The 20728-nt window shown below is 36.8% G+C and overlaps 1 protein-coding gene across 5 annotated transcripts in view; it reads left to right on the forward strand.

The window, feature by feature from the left end:
- Positions 1 to 20728, forward strand: part of TRPM6 (transient receptor potential cation channel subfamily M member 6) — a 155187-nt gene that overhangs the window by 111330 nt on the left and 23129 nt on the right. For all 5 annotated transcript variants that reach the window (XM_041744711.1, XM_041744710.1, XM_041744712.1 and 2 more), the window contains 7 exons: positions 3886 to 5012; positions 5206 to 5318; positions 9535 to 9658; positions 13818 to 13909; positions 15394 to 15452; positions 17012 to 17037; positions 20605 to 20655. In XM_041744711.1, coding sequence (XP_041600645.1) covers positions 3886 to 5012; positions 5206 to 5318; positions 9535 to 9658; positions 13818 to 13909; positions 15394 to 15452; positions 17012 to 17037; positions 20605 to 20655 — 1592 coding nt within the window. The remainder of the gene's footprint in view (positions 1 to 3885; positions 5013 to 5205; positions 5319 to 9534; positions 9659 to 13817; positions 13910 to 15393; positions 15453 to 17011; positions 17038 to 20604; positions 20656 to 20728) is intronic.

Here is a 20728-nt window from a genome sequence, read left to right on the forward strand (position 1 = left end):
ATATTAACATCTTTTGGATATCTTTTGGATTGGTTAATTGGATATTAACATCTTATATTTTGGAAATATTGCATTTAGTTTTTTAAATAATTTCTGCACCCAATGTGGGGCTCGCTCGGACACACAACCCTAAGATCAAGAGTTGCACACTCTACCACCTGAGCCTACCAGGTGTCCCTGGGAAATGTGACATTTTAAAACAAGTCATATTGTGACTCAGTAAAGTTATCATTGGAGCAGGTCCTGTCATCCTGTCATCATTTTACTTTGAAACCTTATTGAGAAACATTTGTGAGCACCCCCAGCATGGGAAATGTTGGCATAATTTGTTTAGCACGTCCCATGCTTCTAAGGCCTCTGTGAGAACTTTGCCTAGATCTCCGATGAGTTGCTCAGAGGTGCCAGAGTGCCGGGGTTCATGCTACTAGTTGTGGAGTCAGACTGTCTGGGTTCCAAGCTTCACTCCATCTCTAGCCATTTAACTGGCCACATGAACTAATCTCTTTTATGAAAGGAGTAATAGGAATGCCTCCATTATAGGGTTGTTATGCAGATTAAATAAAATAATACTATAGAGGCTTGTAACATGCCTGGCACCTAGTGAGCACTCAGAGAATATTACAATTATCATGATGATTATAATTACACTCCTTATAATCTTATTTTAAAACATCTTCTCCAAGGACCCACAGTAAAACAATAACTATACTGGTCTTCCCCCCACCCTCAGATTGTGCTCAGGGGAAACTAAACTTCTAAGAATTTATTTTACATGTCAGAATTACTGAAAGTCTAGATTAAATTAACATAGGTGGTGGTTGAGGAATATGATTAAAATATGTCTCATGGGACATAATGCTTTAGGGAAAAAAAATAAGCAAGAGAACCCGATGTGAGGGTGACCAGGTTATTTGTCTAACCAGTCTCTATTGTCGAATGTTACCTGTTGCTGTGAATAGTTGCTGGTTTCTATTGTATCCATTTGATGTGACTGCTGCTAATGGAACTTAATGAGCCTCCATTACTGCTGTTCAGACTGTTCTGTTTTTGAATTAGATGAAACACTGCACTAAATGGAGAGGCTCTAATTAAGCATATTTGGAAGGGAGTATACATATATTTTGTGCTCTTTCCCTCATCGTCTCTGCCAATTCTTGTTTTGCAGGTTCCAGAAGGTCAGGAAGCATTTATTAAGCCTCTACTTAGTTACAGAAGTTGAATTCTATAGCAGAAGTAAGAAAGAGAGGGTCCTACCCACGATATAATTAACACAGAAAATATCAGCCTCTTTGTTCTTTAATTCCTATCTGCCAAGCTCCCAGAAAGAAGAAATGGAGGATTTCTCAATCCATGCCACTTGGGATACATTCTAGAGAGGGATGTCTCACACTATGTTGGGGAGTGCTTCTGCAGCTGAATGCTAAGTCCTTTATAGCATAATCACTGCTTCTTCCAGGCTCCACGTAAGACCAGGGATCATTCTTAATTTTTGCATATGGTCATGTCAGCCATGAAACTGTTGATGAGATTCCCTCCCTTGCTGGGTTGGGTTTTTCCCCCCACCCTGTATTTCTGTTTATCAAAGATGTTCATTATTGAGAATTGGGCCAGAATATCACTTATCCAAATAAAAGAATAAAACAGGGAAAGAAAAGAAAGAAAAAATGTCATAAGTCAGAATGCACTGTGAACATTTTGTTCTTTTTTCCATTTAGTCTTCCATATATTTTTAGTTAAAATTATACAAGTTGGGGCCGCCTGGGTGCCTCAGTGAAGTATCTGACTTTTGATTTTTGTCTCTGGTCATGGTCATGAGATTTGAGTCCCACGTTGGGCTCTGTGGTCTGCATGGAGTCTGCTGGAGATTCCCTTTCTCTCTGCCCCTACCCCCCTCAAAATAAATAAATAAAATCTTTAAAAAAATTATACAAGTTTATATGTTACCCACCTTTACACACCAAAAATACTTTTCAAATAATTGTTATTTATAAATATTTTTTAACTTCTATTGTTTCTCAACTTACAAAGTTTTTATACCAAATTTAAAAGCATAGAATATAGAACATAACAGACATACACATCCCCATGCCTACCATCAGAAATAGCCAAAGGAAATTACACTCTACAATGTAAGTATGATTTTTAATGGCTGCGTAATATTCTATCTCATAACGCAAGGAGTATCTGTCTGCGTTAGCATAGTGAAATCATAGTCTCTTTATGTACATTGCTTAATTGAATGTCCCAATGTTGCAGCCTTGTCACCATTTAGTTATTTTAATCATTTGCTAGGCTAAACAAAAAAATACTGTTACAATGTAGAGGAATCTATCATTGTTTTAATTTCCATTTTCCTGCATGCCTAATGAGGTGTAATATTTTTACCATGTCTCTTTATCTTTTGTATTTTATCTTTTGTGAATTGTCTGTTCACGTCCTTTGGAGTCTTTGTAATTTTTTCTGTAACAATTTGTGAAAGCTATGATTTATTAAGGGATACAAACATCACATTTATTAGAATAATTTCTAACTTACTGCTTATTTTAAAATTTTATATTTTTATGTGTATGAGTTTGTTTTTATGTAACCAAACATGATGTATTTTGTAATTTGTTGTATTGTAAAGCTTAGAAAGCTGTATTAGTTTCTTAGGGCTGCCATAAGGAAGTATCAAAAATTGGGTGTCCTATGACAGTAGAAATAAAGCAGAAATAAATTGTGTCACAGTTCTGGAGGTTACAAATCCAAAATCAAGAAATCGGTAGGGCCATGCTTCCTCTGATGACTCTAGTAGAGAATCTTTCCTTGCTTCTTCTAGCTTCTGACATTTACTGGCAATCCTTGATATTCCTGAGCTCATAGATACATCACTGAAGTCATAGGGTGGCTTCTCCCTGTGTATATTCACTTCATCTTCTCACTGTGTCCAAATTTTCCTTCTCTACGGACATCAGCCATAGTGGCTTAGGGCCTACTCTAATGACCTTGTTTTAACTTGGTTATCTCTGTAGAGACCATATTTCCAAATGAGGTCTCATTCTAAGAGTACTAGGTGGTTAGGACTTCAACCTATTTCTTTTGGGATGGAGAGCACAAAACCCATCCTGATACAGAAATTTTTACAGATGGACAGATAATATTAACCAACATCTCCTTCATTCTTTTCCCTGTCTCTGAATCAGATATTCCATTTAATTAGATTCTATTTTCAATTTAACTTCTGACTTTCACAGCTGAAAATATCTTGCGTTGCTTTTACATGAATCAATGGCCGGACATTATAATGTTGAGTTAAAGTATTCAAAATGACTTCAAAAATTTGCCACAGGCTTTCTCAGAATGTAGGTCTCTTAAAATGGGTTTTGTTTGAAGCTTGGGAAGCCTATTTGAACTGTAGACTTGGATTGTTTTTAAGATCTATACGTTTATTTTCTAATTACATATTTACATACATTAAATTCTGTTCCTCTCATTCTGGCTTCTTCCTCCAGATCTTTTTTTCCTATCCAGAATAGCATAGTGCTTGTCACTAGGAGATTTGGGGATGTTTGTCATGTAAATTAATGAATGTATTAACGAATACAATAGAGCTGATGCATGGAACTTTTGGAGGGATGACTAGCAGGAAGCTGGAAACATGGTTGTGAGATGTTAGAGAAATAAGGGCTAGAAAAGGAGACGTATCATGTCTCCTCATTGGGGCAATAGTGGGAATTATAGGAGGGCGTGAGGTCACCTGAGATGAGAAGACAGAAGACTCACCCAACTTGGGGAAGCATTTAGGCTGAGGCAGCTCCAAAAGATGGAAATAGGACAGGAGGAGAGCCAGGCAAGTTCCCACTGGCTTAACGTGTTTATTGGTTTTCTCTCTCCCTTTACCATCAGGGTTACAGAGATGTACTTCCAACTGAAAGAAATGAATGAAAAAGTGTCCTTTATAAAGGACTCTTTACTGTCCTTGGACAGCCAAGTGGGACATCTGCAGGACCTCTCTGCCCTGACAGTGGATACCCTAAAAGTACTTTCTGCTGTTGACACCTTACAAGAGGATGAGGCTCTCCTGGCCAGCAGAAAACACTCTACTTGCAGAAAACTTCCCCACAGCTGGAGCAATGTCATCTGTGCAGGGGTTCTAGGCAGCGTGGAGGTCTCTGGGGAGAAGAAATACCAGTATTATAGCATGCCTCCTTCTTTGCTACGGAGCCTGGCCAGAGGCCAGCACACCCTGAGAGTACAGAGGGAGCCCCTTCTTGAGATCACAGACAATCTGAGAGAGGCTTCAAATATAAGAGATGAGCAGGAAAAGCAAGAAACAGAAACTGCTATAGTTGCTCCTGGGGTGTCCCTTCATGGGCAAGGGCAGTTTCTCTTGGTCCCTTCTGATCTAAAGCGAGTTCCTTTCTCTGCAGAATCTGACTTGCCTCTGTTCAGAGCATCCATGGAAGCAGGTACAAAGGTGCTGGCAACTGAACAGGTCCCCCAGGGTGAAGTGCCTGTTCATCTGACTTGGCAGACCCCAGCTGTCTCAGCTCAGGGCTCAGTGGCCGAACCCGAGGCACGGTACAGGTCAATCGCTCAGACACCGGCCAGACAAGACGAGGCGGAGCAAAGTCTCCCCACTCTGATTTGCACATCTGTGCCAATGCAAGTGACCTCCCTCCCCTCCCAAGTAGAGAGCATGGGAACTGGAGGTGGATATGTGAACTGGGCATTTTCAGAAGGTGATGAAACTGGTGTGTTTAGCATCAAGAAAAAATGGCAGACCTGCTTGGCCTCCACGAGTAACAGTGACTCTAAAGAGAGTGGCCAAGGCCAGAGGCAGATCCGGGCCAGATCCCTATCTGATAATTCATCAAGCTTGGCCCCTAGTAGTGACTGCTCAGAGGTAGGACCATGGCTACAGCCAAACACATCCTTTTGGATCAATCCTTTCCGCAGAGATAGGCCCTTCACTCGGAGTCATAGTTTGAGATTCCACAAGGAGGACAAACTGAAGATCTCTAAGATTAAAAGTAAGAAGTGAAATTATTATTTTTTTATTTAAAAAATGTGCTCTTGAATTATTAAATTTTATGCATTGCTATTATTTTTAAAAAGATGACCTCTGAGTGTATCCTCATTCTCCCCCTTCTCCATGGCCTGTAAAAAACCAAATGGTTTCCTGCACAATCTTAAACTTTTTCATGCTAACCTTTTCCCTTACAGATCTTTCAAGATCCTCAGAGATAGGGCAGTTAGCATGGATCAAAACAAAAATGCTAATCAAGGATAAGAGATCGTCAAAGAAAAAGAAGAAAACACAAGGACTACAGGTGCCAGTAAGTGTCTTTTGTGTTGTTGGCGATTGAGGTAGTAGCCTATCTTTGTTGGATTTCTCTGACTTTTAAAGCACCAGGCACACTATAAAATGGCACTGTACTGGAAGGAGTGAAGATGTAAATTTAAGAGTCATCAGAGTGGATACACCACAGCTCATTTATCAGCTCACATGTTGAAGGACACTTGTGTTATTTTCAGTTTTGGGCTATTCCAAACAAAGCTGTTATGAACATTTGTGCACAAGGCTTTGTGTGGACATATGTTTCAATTTCTCTTTGGTAAATATTTAGGAGTGGAATGTCAGAGTCATATGGTAAGTATTTGTTTAATTTTAGAAGAAACTTCCAAACTGTTTTTCAAAGTGGCTGTACCATTTTACATTCCCACCAGTTTATAAGGAGTAGTTTGTAAGTGTTCCTGTGGTCGACGTTCTCACCAATCCTTAGTATGCTCAGTCTTTTTAACTTAAGCCATAGTATGGGGTAGTTAGTGGCATCTCATGGTGTTTCATTTGCATTTCTGTAGTAATGAGTGCTGCACGGTGTCTTTTATGTGCTTATTTACCATCCATTTTCTTTTTCTTTTCTTTTTTTTTTTTTTGGTGACCTGTCTATTTGAATATTTTGTCTGTTTTAAAAATCGGGTTGTCTTCTTATTAAGTTGTCAGAAGTTTTTCTAGATATAAGTTCATTGTTGGATATGTGTTTTGCAAATATTTTCTCTTGATCTTGCCTTTTACTTTTCATAAATATCTTTTGCAGTGTTTCCTTTTTTTTTTTATGTTGGTGAAGTCCAGTATTTGTTTTTTTTTCCTTAAATAGTCTATGCTTTTTGTGTCCTATTTAAGAAAATTTGCAAAACCCAAGATCACTAGTATTTTCTCTTATGTTTTCTTCTAGAAGTTTCATAGTTTTTTCTCTTATTTTTAGGTCTAGCACCCATTTTGAGTTAATTATTGTATATGATGATAGGTAAGGATTGAGGTCCCTCCTTCTTTTCCTTTTTTCCTCCTCTCTCTTTCTTGCTTTGTTCCTTCCTTCCTCTTTCTCTCCTTTCCTTGAATACAAATAACAACTTTTCCACCATGTTCTGGTAAAAATATTGTCTTTTTCCTCTTGAGTTACCTTTTGACATCTTTGTCAAAAATTAATTGACCATGTATATCCTTAATATGTATGGATTTATTTGAGTCTATTCTATTCCATTTATCTATGTCTAGGATAATATTGGACTATCTTGAATACTGTACTTTATATTAAATATTGAAATCATATAATGTGGGCCTGCCAAAGTTTTTCTTCCTTTTCAAAGTTCTGTTTTTTTTGGTGTTTTGTTTTGTGTTGTTTTGTTTTTTGGCCATTCTAGTTTCTTTGCATTTCCACATATATTTAGACTCACTTTGGCAATTTTTACAGAAAAGCCTACTAGGGTGAGTGGAATTGCTGTGAATCAACCTGGGGAGAATTGGCATCTTAACAATAATAAGTTTTTTGTTCCATGAACATGATATGTCTAATTATTTAGATATTTCTCAGTTTCTCTCAGCAGTGTTTTGTAGTTTTCAATATACAGTTCTTGCATGTTTTTAAAGATGTTTCCCTAAGTATTTAATATATTTTATTTTATTATAAATGCAATTATAAAAATTTCTGATTTTTTGTTGGTGGTATATGGAAATACATATATTTTAAAGATTTATTTATTTGAGAGAGGGGGAGAGAGAATGTGAGCTGTAGGAGGAGGGGCAGAGGGAGAGAGTCTTTGAGCAGATTCCTTGTTGAATGTGGAACATAACACAGGGCTTGATCCCATGACCCATGAGATCATGATCTAAGCTGAAACCAAGAGTTAGACACTTAATCAACTGAGCCACCCAGGTGCCCCTAGAAATATATTTTCAAAATGTTGATTTTATACCACACAGTCTTGCTAAATTTACTAATTTGTTTGAGTAAGTTTTGTTGCTTCTATAGGATTTCCTATATAAGTGGTCATGTTATCTACAAATGAAGATAGTTTCACCTTTTAAATTTACTTTTTACTTTTTATTTATTTTTCTTGCCTTCTTACACTGGCTAGAATCTCTAGTAAAATATTGAATAAAAGTGGCAATAGTACATAACCTTTCCTTGTCTCTGCTTTTAGGGGGGAAGCATTTAGGCTTTTACCAATAAGTATGATTCGAGCTATACCTTTTTACGTAAATGCCCTTTATCAAGTTAACTTCCCTTCTACACCTAGTTTCTGAAAATTTTTGTCATTAATAGAGATTAGCATGTGTCAAATGCTTTATCTGAACCTACTGACATAATCAGATGGTTTTTCCTTTTCATTGTTAATATAACTAATTATATTAATCAATTTTATAATGCAGAAGTTCTATTTAGAATATTAAGTAATATTAATATTTTAATAAGATTTTTTGCATCTGTATTTTTGAGAAATATTTGTCTATAGATCTCTTTTCCTGTAATGTCTTTGTCTGGTTTTGGTATCAGGGTGATGCTGGGCTTATTGACTGAGTTGGGGTGTTCCCTCTTCAATTTTCTAGGTGAGTTTGTATAGAATTGATACTATTTCAATTTTTATTGTTTGGTAGAATGGTAGAATTAACCAAAGAAATCATCTTTGTGGGAAAGTTTTTAGCTACAAATTCAATTTCTGTAATAGAGATAGGACTATTTAGGTTATCTGATTCATCTTGAGTGAACTTTGTATCTTTCAATTTGTCCATTTCATTTAAGTTGTTGAATCTATTGGCATATAGTATTTATAATATTGTTTCCTTACTCCCTTATTGTCTGTGGGGTCTGTAATGACATCACTTCTCTCATTTCTAATATTTTGTATTTGTATTTCTCTCTTTGTTTCATGATTAGTCTGGCTACTGGCTTATCTGCTTTATTGATCTTTTCAAAGAACCAGTACTTGGTTTCATTGATTTGTCTCTGAATATTCTTTCATTGATTTCTGCTCTATTATTTCTTTTGTTTTGTTTACTTGGGGTTTAATTTGCTCTATTTTTTTTCTAGTTTGTTAAGATAGAAGCTTTGGTCATTGATTTAGACTGTCTTCTTCTCTAATACAGGCATTTAGTGCTATAAAATTCCCTCTAATCATTGTGTTAGCTATATCTCACAAATTCCAAAGTGTTCTGTTCACATTTTCATTTAGTGAATCTTTTTATTCGTTATTAAGTAGCCTTAGATCTGACTTAGTAATTCCATAGGACTTCATCTTTCATGATCTTAATGCCCTGCTTCATTTTTCCATATAATAATCTGGTTGCATTTTTTAAAGCACCTCAGCTCTTTTTAGAATGAGAAGCAGAAGCAAAGAGAAAAGTATTAAGAAAATTATGTAAAATTACCTTTTTTTGCAGGGGAAGATTTAGCTTGTAAAGACTCTTTTTCAGGGAAAATGATATGAGTTGCTGGAATCTTACAAAATATGAATTCAATAGATTTGTTTTTTTTTTAAATGAAAGTTTTTTTTAAATTTTTTAGATTTGTTTTTTTGCAATCATTAAAGTGGCCAGAATTTAACTAGAAATTGAAACCAGGCTTGGGTACTAATAACTTGCATTTGCTTATTGCTTAGTATTTTGTCAATTTATCTCATTTCTTCTCTGTCTTCGGTTAGTACATATGGCAGCCATTAGTGTTGATTATCTGTTATTTTAATGACAAAAGGAAAGTGGCTCACAGACATTAAGTCATTTATCGAAGTTCACATAAAGTTATAGATCTCTAGAATTCCAACACAAGTCCTTTTTGGATCCAAGCCTTATGGTTTTTTGCTCTATGCCACTGGTTCTAAAATTGTGGTCTTCTATCAGCAGTATTAGCATTATCTGGGAACTTGCTAGACATGCAAGATTCTTTCTCCCTCTAGGCCTACTGAATCATGAATCTTGGAGGTGGGAACCAGTGATTTGTGGTTTAGCATTGCCTTGAGTGATTCTGATGGACACTCAAGTTTGACGACTGTTGCCCCCACCCTTGTTCTCAGTCATGACCACAAAGAATAATCATGGGTGCTTGTGTCCTGCCAGCTTGACTAATGGAAATTTTCAAAGATTTCCAGGTGATTCTAATGCGCAGCCAATGTTAACAACCACTGCTGTTCACCATAGTACCTCTATGAGTCACATTAATGACTCAAAATGTTTTCAGGTTGATGTCACTGTGTTCCAACAAGTGTCTTTCTCTCCAGGTCATAACGGTCGACACCTGCTCTCAAAATGACCAATTGGATTCAGAGCCAGGAGAAAATAAAATCTCAGAAGAAGAGGTCTGCAGCAAGAACTGGCTCACAGTGTCCAAATTTAATCAGATAAGTATGTAACAGTCTAGACTCTTGGATCTCAAAAACTGTGAGAAAGTTTCCTCATGATACTCCTGGACCACCCAAACTTAAATTCAATTAGCCAACATATAGTACATCATTAGTTTCAGATGTAGAGTTCAGTCATTCATCAGTTGCATATAACACCCATGCTCATCACATCACCCCAGTCACCCCATCCCCTCATCCACCTCCCCTCCAGCAACCCTCAGTTTGTTTCCCAGAGTTAAGAGTCTCTTATGATTTGTCTCCCTCTCTTTTATTTTCCATTCAGTTTTCCCTCCCTTCCCTTATGATCCTCCACACTATTTCTTATACTCCGCATGTGAGTGAAACCATATGATAATTGTCTTTCACTGATTGACTTATTTCATTTAGCATAATACCCTCCAGTTCCATCTATATCGATGTAAATGGTAGATATTCATCCTTTCTGATGGCTGAGTAATATTCCATTTTGTGTGTGTGTGTATCTGTATATATGCGTATATATGTACACATCTTTTTATTCATTATTAGGAAGCCTTAGATCTGACTTAGTAATTCCATAGGACTTCATCTTTCTAAGGCTTCCTAATAATGAATAAAAAGATGTGTACATATATACGCATATATACAGATACACACACACACACATACATAAATACATACCATATCTTCTTTATCCATTCATCTGTTGAAGGACATCTTGGCTCCTTTCATAGTTTGGCTACTGTGGACATTGCTGCTATGAACAGTGGGGTGCAGCTGCCACTTCATTTCACTACATCTCTATCTTTGGAGTAAACACCCAGTAGTGCAATTGTACAACTTCTTGATCAACCTTCATACTGTCTTCCAGAGTGGCTTTACCAGCTTCCATTCCTACCAGAATTGTAAGAGGGTTGCCCTTCCTCCATATCCTCACCAACATTTGTTGTTTCCCGTCTTGTTAATTTTAGCCATTCTAACTATTCTATCAAGCAGAGATGAGAGAATGAGAGGGAGGCAACATTCATTTAGAAAAATAACTTTTTGATTTTTAATTTTTATGAAAAGGACACAATTTCTGTTCATTTAATGGAATAGTTGTTGAGATCCAGAGAGGAAAAATTAAGGTTTAGATAGTTTCATATCCAGAGCTGTTAAACCTGGCTCAGGGAGTGTTCATTTAATCTGATGTATGGAGTGGGGTGATCTAATGTTATAAATTCTTAAGGTTCATGAGACATTGATATGGACCCTTACACAGAAAGCAGGATGAATTGTGGCTGGTTATTTATTACAACTGACATATAGTATTTATTCCATGGGCAAATATCCCTTAATGGTGTTTGTAAAGGAGAAAAGATGATCAACTAGCTATGAATGAAAACTATGAGGTAGGAAGAGAATGTGAACTAAGACTCGACAAGTGAGATAAAGCCAGATTATGGTCAGAATTGGGAGCAATGGTCAGAACTTTGAACTTCTTGTGTTAAACAATAAGAGACCTTTACTAATTATTTTATTTGCTTTCCCACATTTGAGGTTTATTCTTACTTAGGCAAAGCCCTATGCAAATATTTGACAGGGAGCCTCCCAAGTAGGGATACAGGGACCCAGGTTCTATCCATGTTGTAGCTCTATCATGTTCAACATGGGGTTCTGCAGGACACCTCCATAGCTGCCATGGCAAGAGGGAATGCAACTGGTATCCAGATTTTGTTTATCCATTCATCTATCAATGGACACTTGAGTTGTTTCCACCTCTTTGCTATTGTGAATAATGCTTCTATTACATGAGTGCAAATACCTTCTTCAGTGTGACCTCTTCTCTACCTTTAGTTATGGAGTTTGTTCTGCTGGTCTTCAGGTCAATTTTTGGAGTATTTAGGATGATTTGATAATTATCTAGTTGTATTCTTGGGAAGAGGTGAGCCTAGGGTCCTTATACTTCATCACCACCTTCCTCACGCTCCCTTTTACTAATTTTTAAACAGGAGGAGCTATGTGATCAGGACTCATAAATATTTAAAATAATTTGGAATACTAAAACTAAGGTACAAATAGACACTGTATTGAAATTTATGATATTATGCTTCTTTAAAACCTTGCTTTGTCTTATGCTTGGTGGTTGTCAACCAATTGCCTATTTTGTACACCTTACACCTCTCTTCTCTAGGACATTTGACAATGTCTGAAGACATTTTTGGTAATGCCAATTAAAGGAGGTACAGGTATTCTTGACCTCTAATGGCTAGAGGCCAGAGATGCTGCTAAACATCCTACAATGCATAGGATAGTGTCTTTCCTTCTGACAAAGAATTATCCAGCCCAAAATGTCAGGGCCACAGTTGAAAAACCCAAATTTATATTTTAAAATACTCAATTGTCTGTTAAATCACTGAAAATCAAGTGGACTCTAAGCTGAAAGAGACATTAAAAATTAAATTATTCAGAACTCCCTTAACCTACAGATATGACTTGATAGCTCAATTGTCTTGCCTTAAATCACAGTTTATGAGAGCCTGTAATATTGAATAAATCAGGTCCTATGTCTAAAGATATGATTCTAGAACCAATTGCAAATGTATTTATTTATAAATGTTTATTTATATTTTATATTTTTATAAATAGTTTAACTGATATTTAAGTTATTATGTCTTAAACTATTCAAGTTCTTTTTTGATTGAGTTATAATTGACATAACATTGTATTAGTTTTATGCGTAAGATGTAATGACTTGGTATATGTATATATTGTGAAATGATTACTACAATAAGTTAACAGTAATCACTTCACATAGTTATAATTTTCTTATAATGAGAACTTTCTTAGATCTATTCTCTCAGCAACTTTCAAATATACAATATTGTTAATTATAGTCACCATGCTGTACATTAGATCCCCGAGACTTAGTTATCTTACAATTGGAAGTCTGTACCTGAGACCACCTTCACCCATTTCACTCAACCTCCACTCCCAAGTTATTGAAGTTTTTCCTAATGACTTTCGAATAGAGAAAGATGCAGGTGATAGTGGGGATTTGGGGAAAGAATCTCAAGTCTGATGATAAGAATGGGAAAGAAGATGTAGGGAAATAGGCTGACTCCAGGCACCAAGTTAATCTGAGGAGATAAGGAGGCCCAGTATCTACCTTGAACTACACTCTGAATAAGAATTTCATTTTTTTTGAAGTGTATCTCAGTTACGAATTAATTGAAAAAGAATTTAAAAATAAATTTTGAGGGTTGGGTGATATGCTGTCAGGTAGCTCTTCCTGAATACAAAAAGTTCTGAGGAATGTAACTATGAAAAGGAAGTTAAAAATAATATTTCTTATAAATATTTTATCTTAATTTTAATTCTGTGCTCTCAGTAAAACCATATTGATCATATGATATATATGCTATTCAAAAATATCATATGACATTTTGTGATTTTTTTTTCCAATAGGTTTTTTTTTGCGCTTTGTGTGTGTGTGTGTGTATTTTTGTCACAAAATAATTAGAGAAAAAAGTTACTGGTACCCCCTACATTTAGCCAAGGACTCTTAATAGCATTATTCACAGAATTAATCCAATTGAAAAATTATTATTGAGCACTTACTGCATGCCTGTGATTTTATAGGTACCAGTATGAAAAATAACGACAATAATGATCCTTGCCTCCTTTTTAAGAAAGAGCTGAAAACGAAACACATCTCCTGGCAATCTTTTCTATCTTTTGCTTATGTTTTGTTTTATTTTTTCAAGTAGGCTACTATGATGCTTGATACAATTGTTAAGGAAGGATTTCTAACAATTTGGAATGACCATTTTATGTGTTTTAAATAAAGCATGGACAATAGGGTGCAGGAGAAGGTGAATGTAAAAAGAATTGGTAAAAGTGTTCTGCAGGGAGGATTCAAGTTATGGATCATTTAATTCTTGACTTTGATTAGGGAGCATAAATGATTATAAATGCACATGAAATTACTGATGAATAGAAATGTTGTAGGATATATAGCTTTCAACCACTTGAGAAAAAAAAGGACAAAAGAATCTTGGTACCACTTGCTAAAAAGAGAAAAAGAAGCTATATTCAAATTTAGATGAATGCACTATGTTCAGATCTTTCTATTTAGGAATGTGATTTGAATGTAACACATTTTTATGTATTCTCTAATTTTTTTTCTTTCTTTTAACAAGGTCTAGAACCCTCTCTATATCAGAAAATGAAAACTAAAGAAAAGGAACAGCATGCCATACAAGTCAGTGATTATTTAAAGCAGTCTCAAGAGGTAAAAATAACTTATTTGATATTAAAAAAAATTTATGCACATACTCCTCTAACTCCTTGACCATGTCTGTTTTACCTTTACGTCCCTTAATTGGCTCCTACTTTTTATTGGTATTACATTTAATCCTTGCTTTGCATATATGTTCAGTTTTTTCACTCCCCTCACACTGCCCGCCACCCCCCCACACACAACCTTTATGCTTTCCTTGTTGTTTTTCTCCATGCAATTTATCTGTCCACCTAGTAATTTATGGTGGGTGTTTTTAGCATGAAAGATAAATAATTCAGAAATTTTTGAAACTGTTTTGAAATATATGACTGTTGCCATGTGGGAGAAAAATAGGTATTTTCAATACGTGTTAAGAGGCGGAGTTAGAGTCAACATATAGAAACTACAGGGAGGCAGATTTCAGCCCAATTTGAGGAGGAATTTTTAGCAATTGGAACTTTCTAAGGATGGAATGGTTTATTTCTGGAAGTAGTAAGTTCCTTGCTTAGGGTGGTTAGTCAAACAGGCTGAGCAAACCTCTTTGCAGATGTGTCGAAGGGGCTTTGGGCATTGCAGGGTAAAGGACCCTCCGACACTGAGGTTTTCTGATTTTATGGTCATTTTTCCTTACTATCCGCAAGTATGTGCCTGTTTTACTGCCATATACCATGTGGGAAGCGTGGTCTAGTTAAACTAACCCCAAAAATCTAATTTTGGTCTTGGTTTGAACATTATTTCTATGAACTTGGGAACACTATCCACATTACTTTTATGTATGTATGAAGTTAATAACCTCATGAGTATTATCTGTGGAAAGTTTTGAAAATAAAATGTAAGACTGCTTGCAAGTGAGTGGAGGCAAGAACCTGTCTGCCATGTGCTAGGTTTCAGAGCTCTGTATATTAATTAACATCTGAGCTTCATTAACTGTATCTCTAAAATGGGGCTAATGCCATCCTTTTGAGACTATTGTTTGAGGATAACAAAATAACACCAGAGCAAATGCCTAGAGTGATACGTGGAATATAGTAGGTTTCAAGAGTAACAGTTGAATCTAAACAGGAAATAGAATGATAAATTCAAAGTAATGTTATTCTAAATAATCATCCACTGAAACAACAATGTTTGGACAAAGGACATAGAGATATAATGACTGATGTTTCTTGTCAACTTAGATCTTCATCCCTTCTTTTTTTTATCATTAACTGTTTACTCTCATTTCTGCAAAAATCATTGTATAAAATACATTTTCTCTATGATGTCCCCATAAAAGCAATTTCATTCTATTAAAGTCAGTCAACACACTGAATTATGCAGATATTGTGCTAACATTATGCATCTTTCCAACTTGAGTTGAGTGCGTCCAGTAAGAGAAATATTGAGCTGGAGGAAGGGTCAAAAAAAGAAGTAAACCTCCAAGGCATGTGTTTTGCAAATGTATTTCTGGGGTTGGAGACTGTTGGGTGAACATCTAATGACCTTTCCCTTTTTCTTAGGATCTGAGCAAAAATTCATTGTGGAACTCTAGGAGCACTAACCTCCCTAGGAACTCCCTGTGAGTATTTTTAAATGTGTTTTAAGTATCCTTGGCTGCTATTTTTTTTTAACCTTATTTGGAACAAAGGTTTCATTGGGTCAGAAAAATAGGGGGGAAAAGTATTTCCAATGACAATATTTTTCTTTTGTCAGCCAGAAGGAAAATAATTTATTCTCCAAGTTTTCCCGTCTCTTGGCAATAAGAGCTCCCTTAAATGCCTTTTAAGAATATAATGAAACATGTTCTACCACAGCAGCTTAACCATTTGCCTTTTCAATGTCAAAAATAAAAGCACATGTGGAATAATGAGTATCCTATCTTTTCTGACAGAAAAGATTGTGAAATTTGCATTAAAGAGTAGGAACAAATCTGTCTGACCTAAGGAAAAAGACTGAAGGCCTGATAGTCTTCTTTTTAGATTATTTTTTCAAATTTTTAATTTTAGTTTATGAGGTTGATCTTTTTTATTTTTGGTTTCTCATGAACATTCGAAGTGTCTGTCTTTAAAGCAGAACCCATTGAGGATTAAGCCAAAGGGAAGATAGGGATCAAAAGAGAGAGGAGCTAGCAAACTCACATGGTTGGAGGCTGGAGTATTTTCCTGGAATTTTGTTTATTCAGAGCAATAAAGTTTGAAAACCAGCCAAGCAAAGTTATTGCATTTCATTTGGAGTGTTTTCTGGACTTTTCTAGTTATATCATCAAATTGTCCATATGGCTATGGGAGCAGAATTCAAAACCATCTATTGTATGAAGGGCCAGTTGATACCAAGTAGGTGGAACATGACTTGGAGTTTGCAGCCAGCTCTATTTGAGATGGACTTTTTTTCTGGAACTCCCATCCAGGCAGGTCTCTGTGCAAGCCTGCCTCTAGACTTCAAGTGCACATGACTCTCTCCTCCCAGAGGTTTGGTAGTTTGTGCTCATGCAGAGTAGTGGGTTATTGCAGCATGAAATTAAACAATAATTGTAATTGTACTCTCTTCCCTAAGGACCTTCAATACCAGAGATATTCTTTGAACACATTTATTCAGACTTGCCCATGGCCACGTGTGCACTTGAGCAGGGCAAGTAACAATTTGCAGAGAGCTAATTTCAGCCTGCCAACATTTAGGAGCCACGTGGGCTAATGAAACTGATTTGCAGGCTTGTCCGGAGACATTCGCAGACTCATTTGTAGGCATCTGCTTTGCATAGTTCAGGAACCCTTTAGTTTAATTGATCCAGAACAACACAAACACAGTTAAATCTTATATATATCTTGTGTTCATATAGCTAATTAAAAACAAAATCCAACAACTGCTTTCTGGTTAGCTTAGGGCATGCACTTTAAGTGAATTGCACACATATGCAATGCTCGTTTTTCTATGAAAATAGTTGTAGGGTTGTAAACCATTTCTCTACTGATAGAGATTGGGGTCCAATGACACTTTTCTTTCAAAAAAAATAACACACACACACACACACACACACACAGACATATAGATGCTGTATTGTTACTGTTGCACTTACTTTTCCTTTCTTTGGTCATTGAAAAATTTAAAGCATTATCTAAACAACTTTAATTTTTCAAACAGGTTGAGAAGTTCAAATGCAGCTGACAGTAAGTTTTTATATTTAAAGATCTTATTCTTTTCAACTTATTGATGGTGACTTTCGCTCTCCTAGATTTTCATAGCTCTTGAAATTCTATATGAGATTTTTGTCTAGTGTATGAAGGAGAACTTTCAGTAGAAAAGTAGAAAGTTGATTTGTCTTTCTCCATGTAAATAAGGACTGAGGTCTTGTTCACAGATATTTTTAATTGCCTAGTTCTGACAGTGATTTTCCAGTGTTCTCCATCAGTGAGGGTGTTGCCACTGAGCTCGTTTTGACTCTTGGACAACTCTTACCATCACTCTTTCACATATCACTCCTGAAGAGCTCTTCATGTTTTTTTTTTTTAAGATTTTATTTATTAGAAACAGAGAGAGAAAGAGAGAGAGAGAGAGAGAGAGAGAGAGAGAGAGAGAGGCAGAGAGGCAGAGACATAGACAGAGAGAAACAGGCTCCATGCAGGGAGCCTGATGTGGGACTCGATCCCAGGTCTCCAGGATCAGGCCCTGGGCTGAAGGTGGTGCTAACTAAACCACTGAACCACTGGGGCTGCCCCAAGAGCTGTTCCTCTTTATGTGGACACCTTTTCCTGCCTGGCCTCCGTAGGACTCTGTGGTTGAGTAGGGCTGGGTCGTGTGAGATGACTCCCTGGCAAAGCCACTGTCAAGGCTGTTCCCAAATTCTACCATAGACTATGAGCTCCTCTCCATGTTCTTGACCTCGTGATGTGGATTGGGCTCCTTCCCTTCCATGGCCCTGTGCATCCCACTCTGTTTTCCAGCAGCTTCTGTGCAGCAGTCCTTCTCCTCCAACTACAAACACACTTAAGTCATTTTCCATACAGAAGAAATAACCATTTTCTTGATGTTACCTAACTTTCACACTGCCACTCCTGTCCACCTCCAAATTAATGAAAATACGTTATCATCTTCCCTGCCTGGTGTCTGTGGCCACCATGACTGAAGCTGCTAAATCACACAACCTCTTTTTAGACCTCATGGAACTTGCAGCATTTGACATCCTTGACCATTTTATCCATTTTTGAAGTTTCTTTGAGGCTGTTCTTAATTGTATTACTTTGTTGACTGTTGTCATTAATCACTGACTCTTCCTTTACCCAAACTGGGACTCTGAGTTCATGTGCAATGCCTTTCCTTCCCAGTCATCAACTCTGCCCATCTCAGCCATCAGCTTTGCCTCTGTACTACCCACAGCCCCATCCTTAGAACCTGTGTTGCTCTACCCCACAGCTTCTGCCTTAGGGCCTCTAACATTTTTTTTCCTATATAAAAAGTTTTGCCCTCCATTTTATGTTAGCATTCTGTTTGGTTTCTCTCCATTTGCACGTCCCCATGCTCCCACTGGAATTATCTTTCTGAACAATAAATTGTCACCTATTTTGAAGCTTCCAGTGGCTTCCCGTTACCTACAGGATAGGCTGCAAATCCCTTTAGTCGTTTTCAGTGCTCTTGACAGCTTGGCCCTCGTCCAGATTTCCAGGCTCATGTTCATTCTTTCACTCAACATTTCTGCCATGCAGAATACCACCACCTATCTATTTACCCCTTCATTTGGGTGTCTACAAGGTATCTCAAACAAAACATGCCACATTCCTTACTTATCTTATGAAATGGCAACTGCACCTTTCCAATGACTGAGGCCAAAGTCTCCATCATATTTGACTCCTGCTTTCTCACATCCCCACTTCCAAACCATCAGTAAATCCTTCAAAATTTATCAAGAAACTGATCACTTTGCTACCTCCACATACCACTCTTTATACCCTCCTGGATCATAGGATTACCTCCAAACTATTGCTTTCTGACAGTCTGTTTCCAGACCCCAGCCAGAATAACACTTTTAAATCGAAAGTCAGATCGAGTCACACTTCTGCTCAAATGGCATCTTATCTCACTCTGTAAAAGTGAAGTCCAAACGTGGTCTACAAAGCCCTGTTGATCTGCTGCTTCTTCTCCAACTCTCCAATTCCATTTCCTGTCAGCACAGTCCATTCTGACTATACTCTCCGTAGTCCTGCCTCAGGACATTTGCACCTGCTGTCACCTCTGCCCGGAATACCCTTCAGTTTTCCATATGACCTATTTCTCCCTTCAGGTCTATGCTCAAATTTCACCTTATTACAGAGGTCTTGACTTGCCATCCTTAAAATAATAACCTCTCTGATTCTCACAATTTCTAGCCCTCTAACTAACTAACTAACTAACTAACTAACTAACTAACTATATATATATATATATATATATATATATAATTCCTTATATATACATATATAAGGAATTAGTCCCTTATATATATAAAATACTGTATGCACTATATATTTACATAATTATTTATTTTCTTTTTCCTCTCATTAGAAGGTAGCCAGAGACTTTATATGTTTTTACACTGGTCTTTCTCTTAAACACATAGTAGGTGTTGAGTAAATATGTGCTGAATGGATGTGAACAAATTCTCACAGCTCCTTAAATGAGTCAGGATTGAAACTCAGCATTATCAGATTCAGATGGCTATGCTCTTTAAGAATATCACGTTGCTTGTCTATAAAGGTTCCATAAAGCCTGTGTACACATCTATTATATTACTTTGCCAGCTGGGTTGTGACTATAGTTTACATGTCTTTGGCTCCTAGTATTTCTCATTTTCTCTTTTCTAGAGCGGGAGCCATAACTTCTTCACATCTGTCTTGGCTAGCATGACCTATAGTGGGAGCTGAATACTTTTTAATTTTTGTTATTGAATGAACTCAAAAGAAAGGGTCCTTTCTGCTGATCTTACTTTATACTAAGCACCCCCTAAGGAAGGGATTTTTGTTCCTTTCCTTATCCAGCAACAAGAAGCCAGAGAGATCTGTGAAATTGGGCTCATTATGCTGCTTACTCTACTAGGTATAAAGCAGTTACCACCATGAGACTAAGGCTCTCTACTTTAATTTTAATTTTATGAAATGGCAAAACTGTTGCAAAGGATTTCTCCAGAGACTTGTAATTTAGGACTTGAGGAGATAGAAGAGAAGCAGTTAAACTTGCAGGAAGTGGTCCCCATGAACAAGTCCCTTGGTGTCATATCCTCCGCCCCCTCCTTTGTTTCTGGTATATGCCTCTTAATGTGTTTTCATCACTTTATTGTCATTTTAGGTCAGTGAAGTAGACTGCTAATAACTTGGTATTAATAATGTCTTTATATGGGTACTGCATCTTGGTGGGAGCTCAGAGAATTGTGCTTTTGGGATGTCATGAAGTGTGATGGGCAGCCCAGTGCTTTCTGCAACCCAGAGGTGTAATTGGTTCGGAGGAAATACATCTTTGAGGCTAATATTACCTGTCTTTCTTCAATTCCCCATATAAATATGTTTGGAGATATTACATTGATGATTGGAAGCTGTCAGGATACCATGCCCAATAATGTGGTTAAAGGATATTAGGAAATCTTTCTCAAATACTGAGGAGCCATTCCGATTAACCTGTTCGATAATAACTTTGAAGGCAATATATTCATAAGCATGTATTTATCTCCAGCCCTGTAATTAAAATGCCAATCTTCTCTATAATTTCAGAAATCTCAGCCTCCTTAAAAAGCCCTCCAGAGCCTCACCATCATTATTCAGGTAGGATGCATGTGCATGTCAGACATGTCAGCTGAGCCAAACGTTTGTGATTCTGCAATTGTAAATAGAAATA

The sequence above is a fragment of the Vulpes lagopus genome, chromosome 2, assembly GCF_018345385.1.
Source record: "Vulpes lagopus strain Blue_001 chromosome 2, ASM1834538v1, whole genome shotgun sequence".
Taxonomy (NCBI): Eukaryota; Metazoa; Chordata; class Mammalia; order Carnivora; family Canidae; genus Vulpes; species Vulpes lagopus.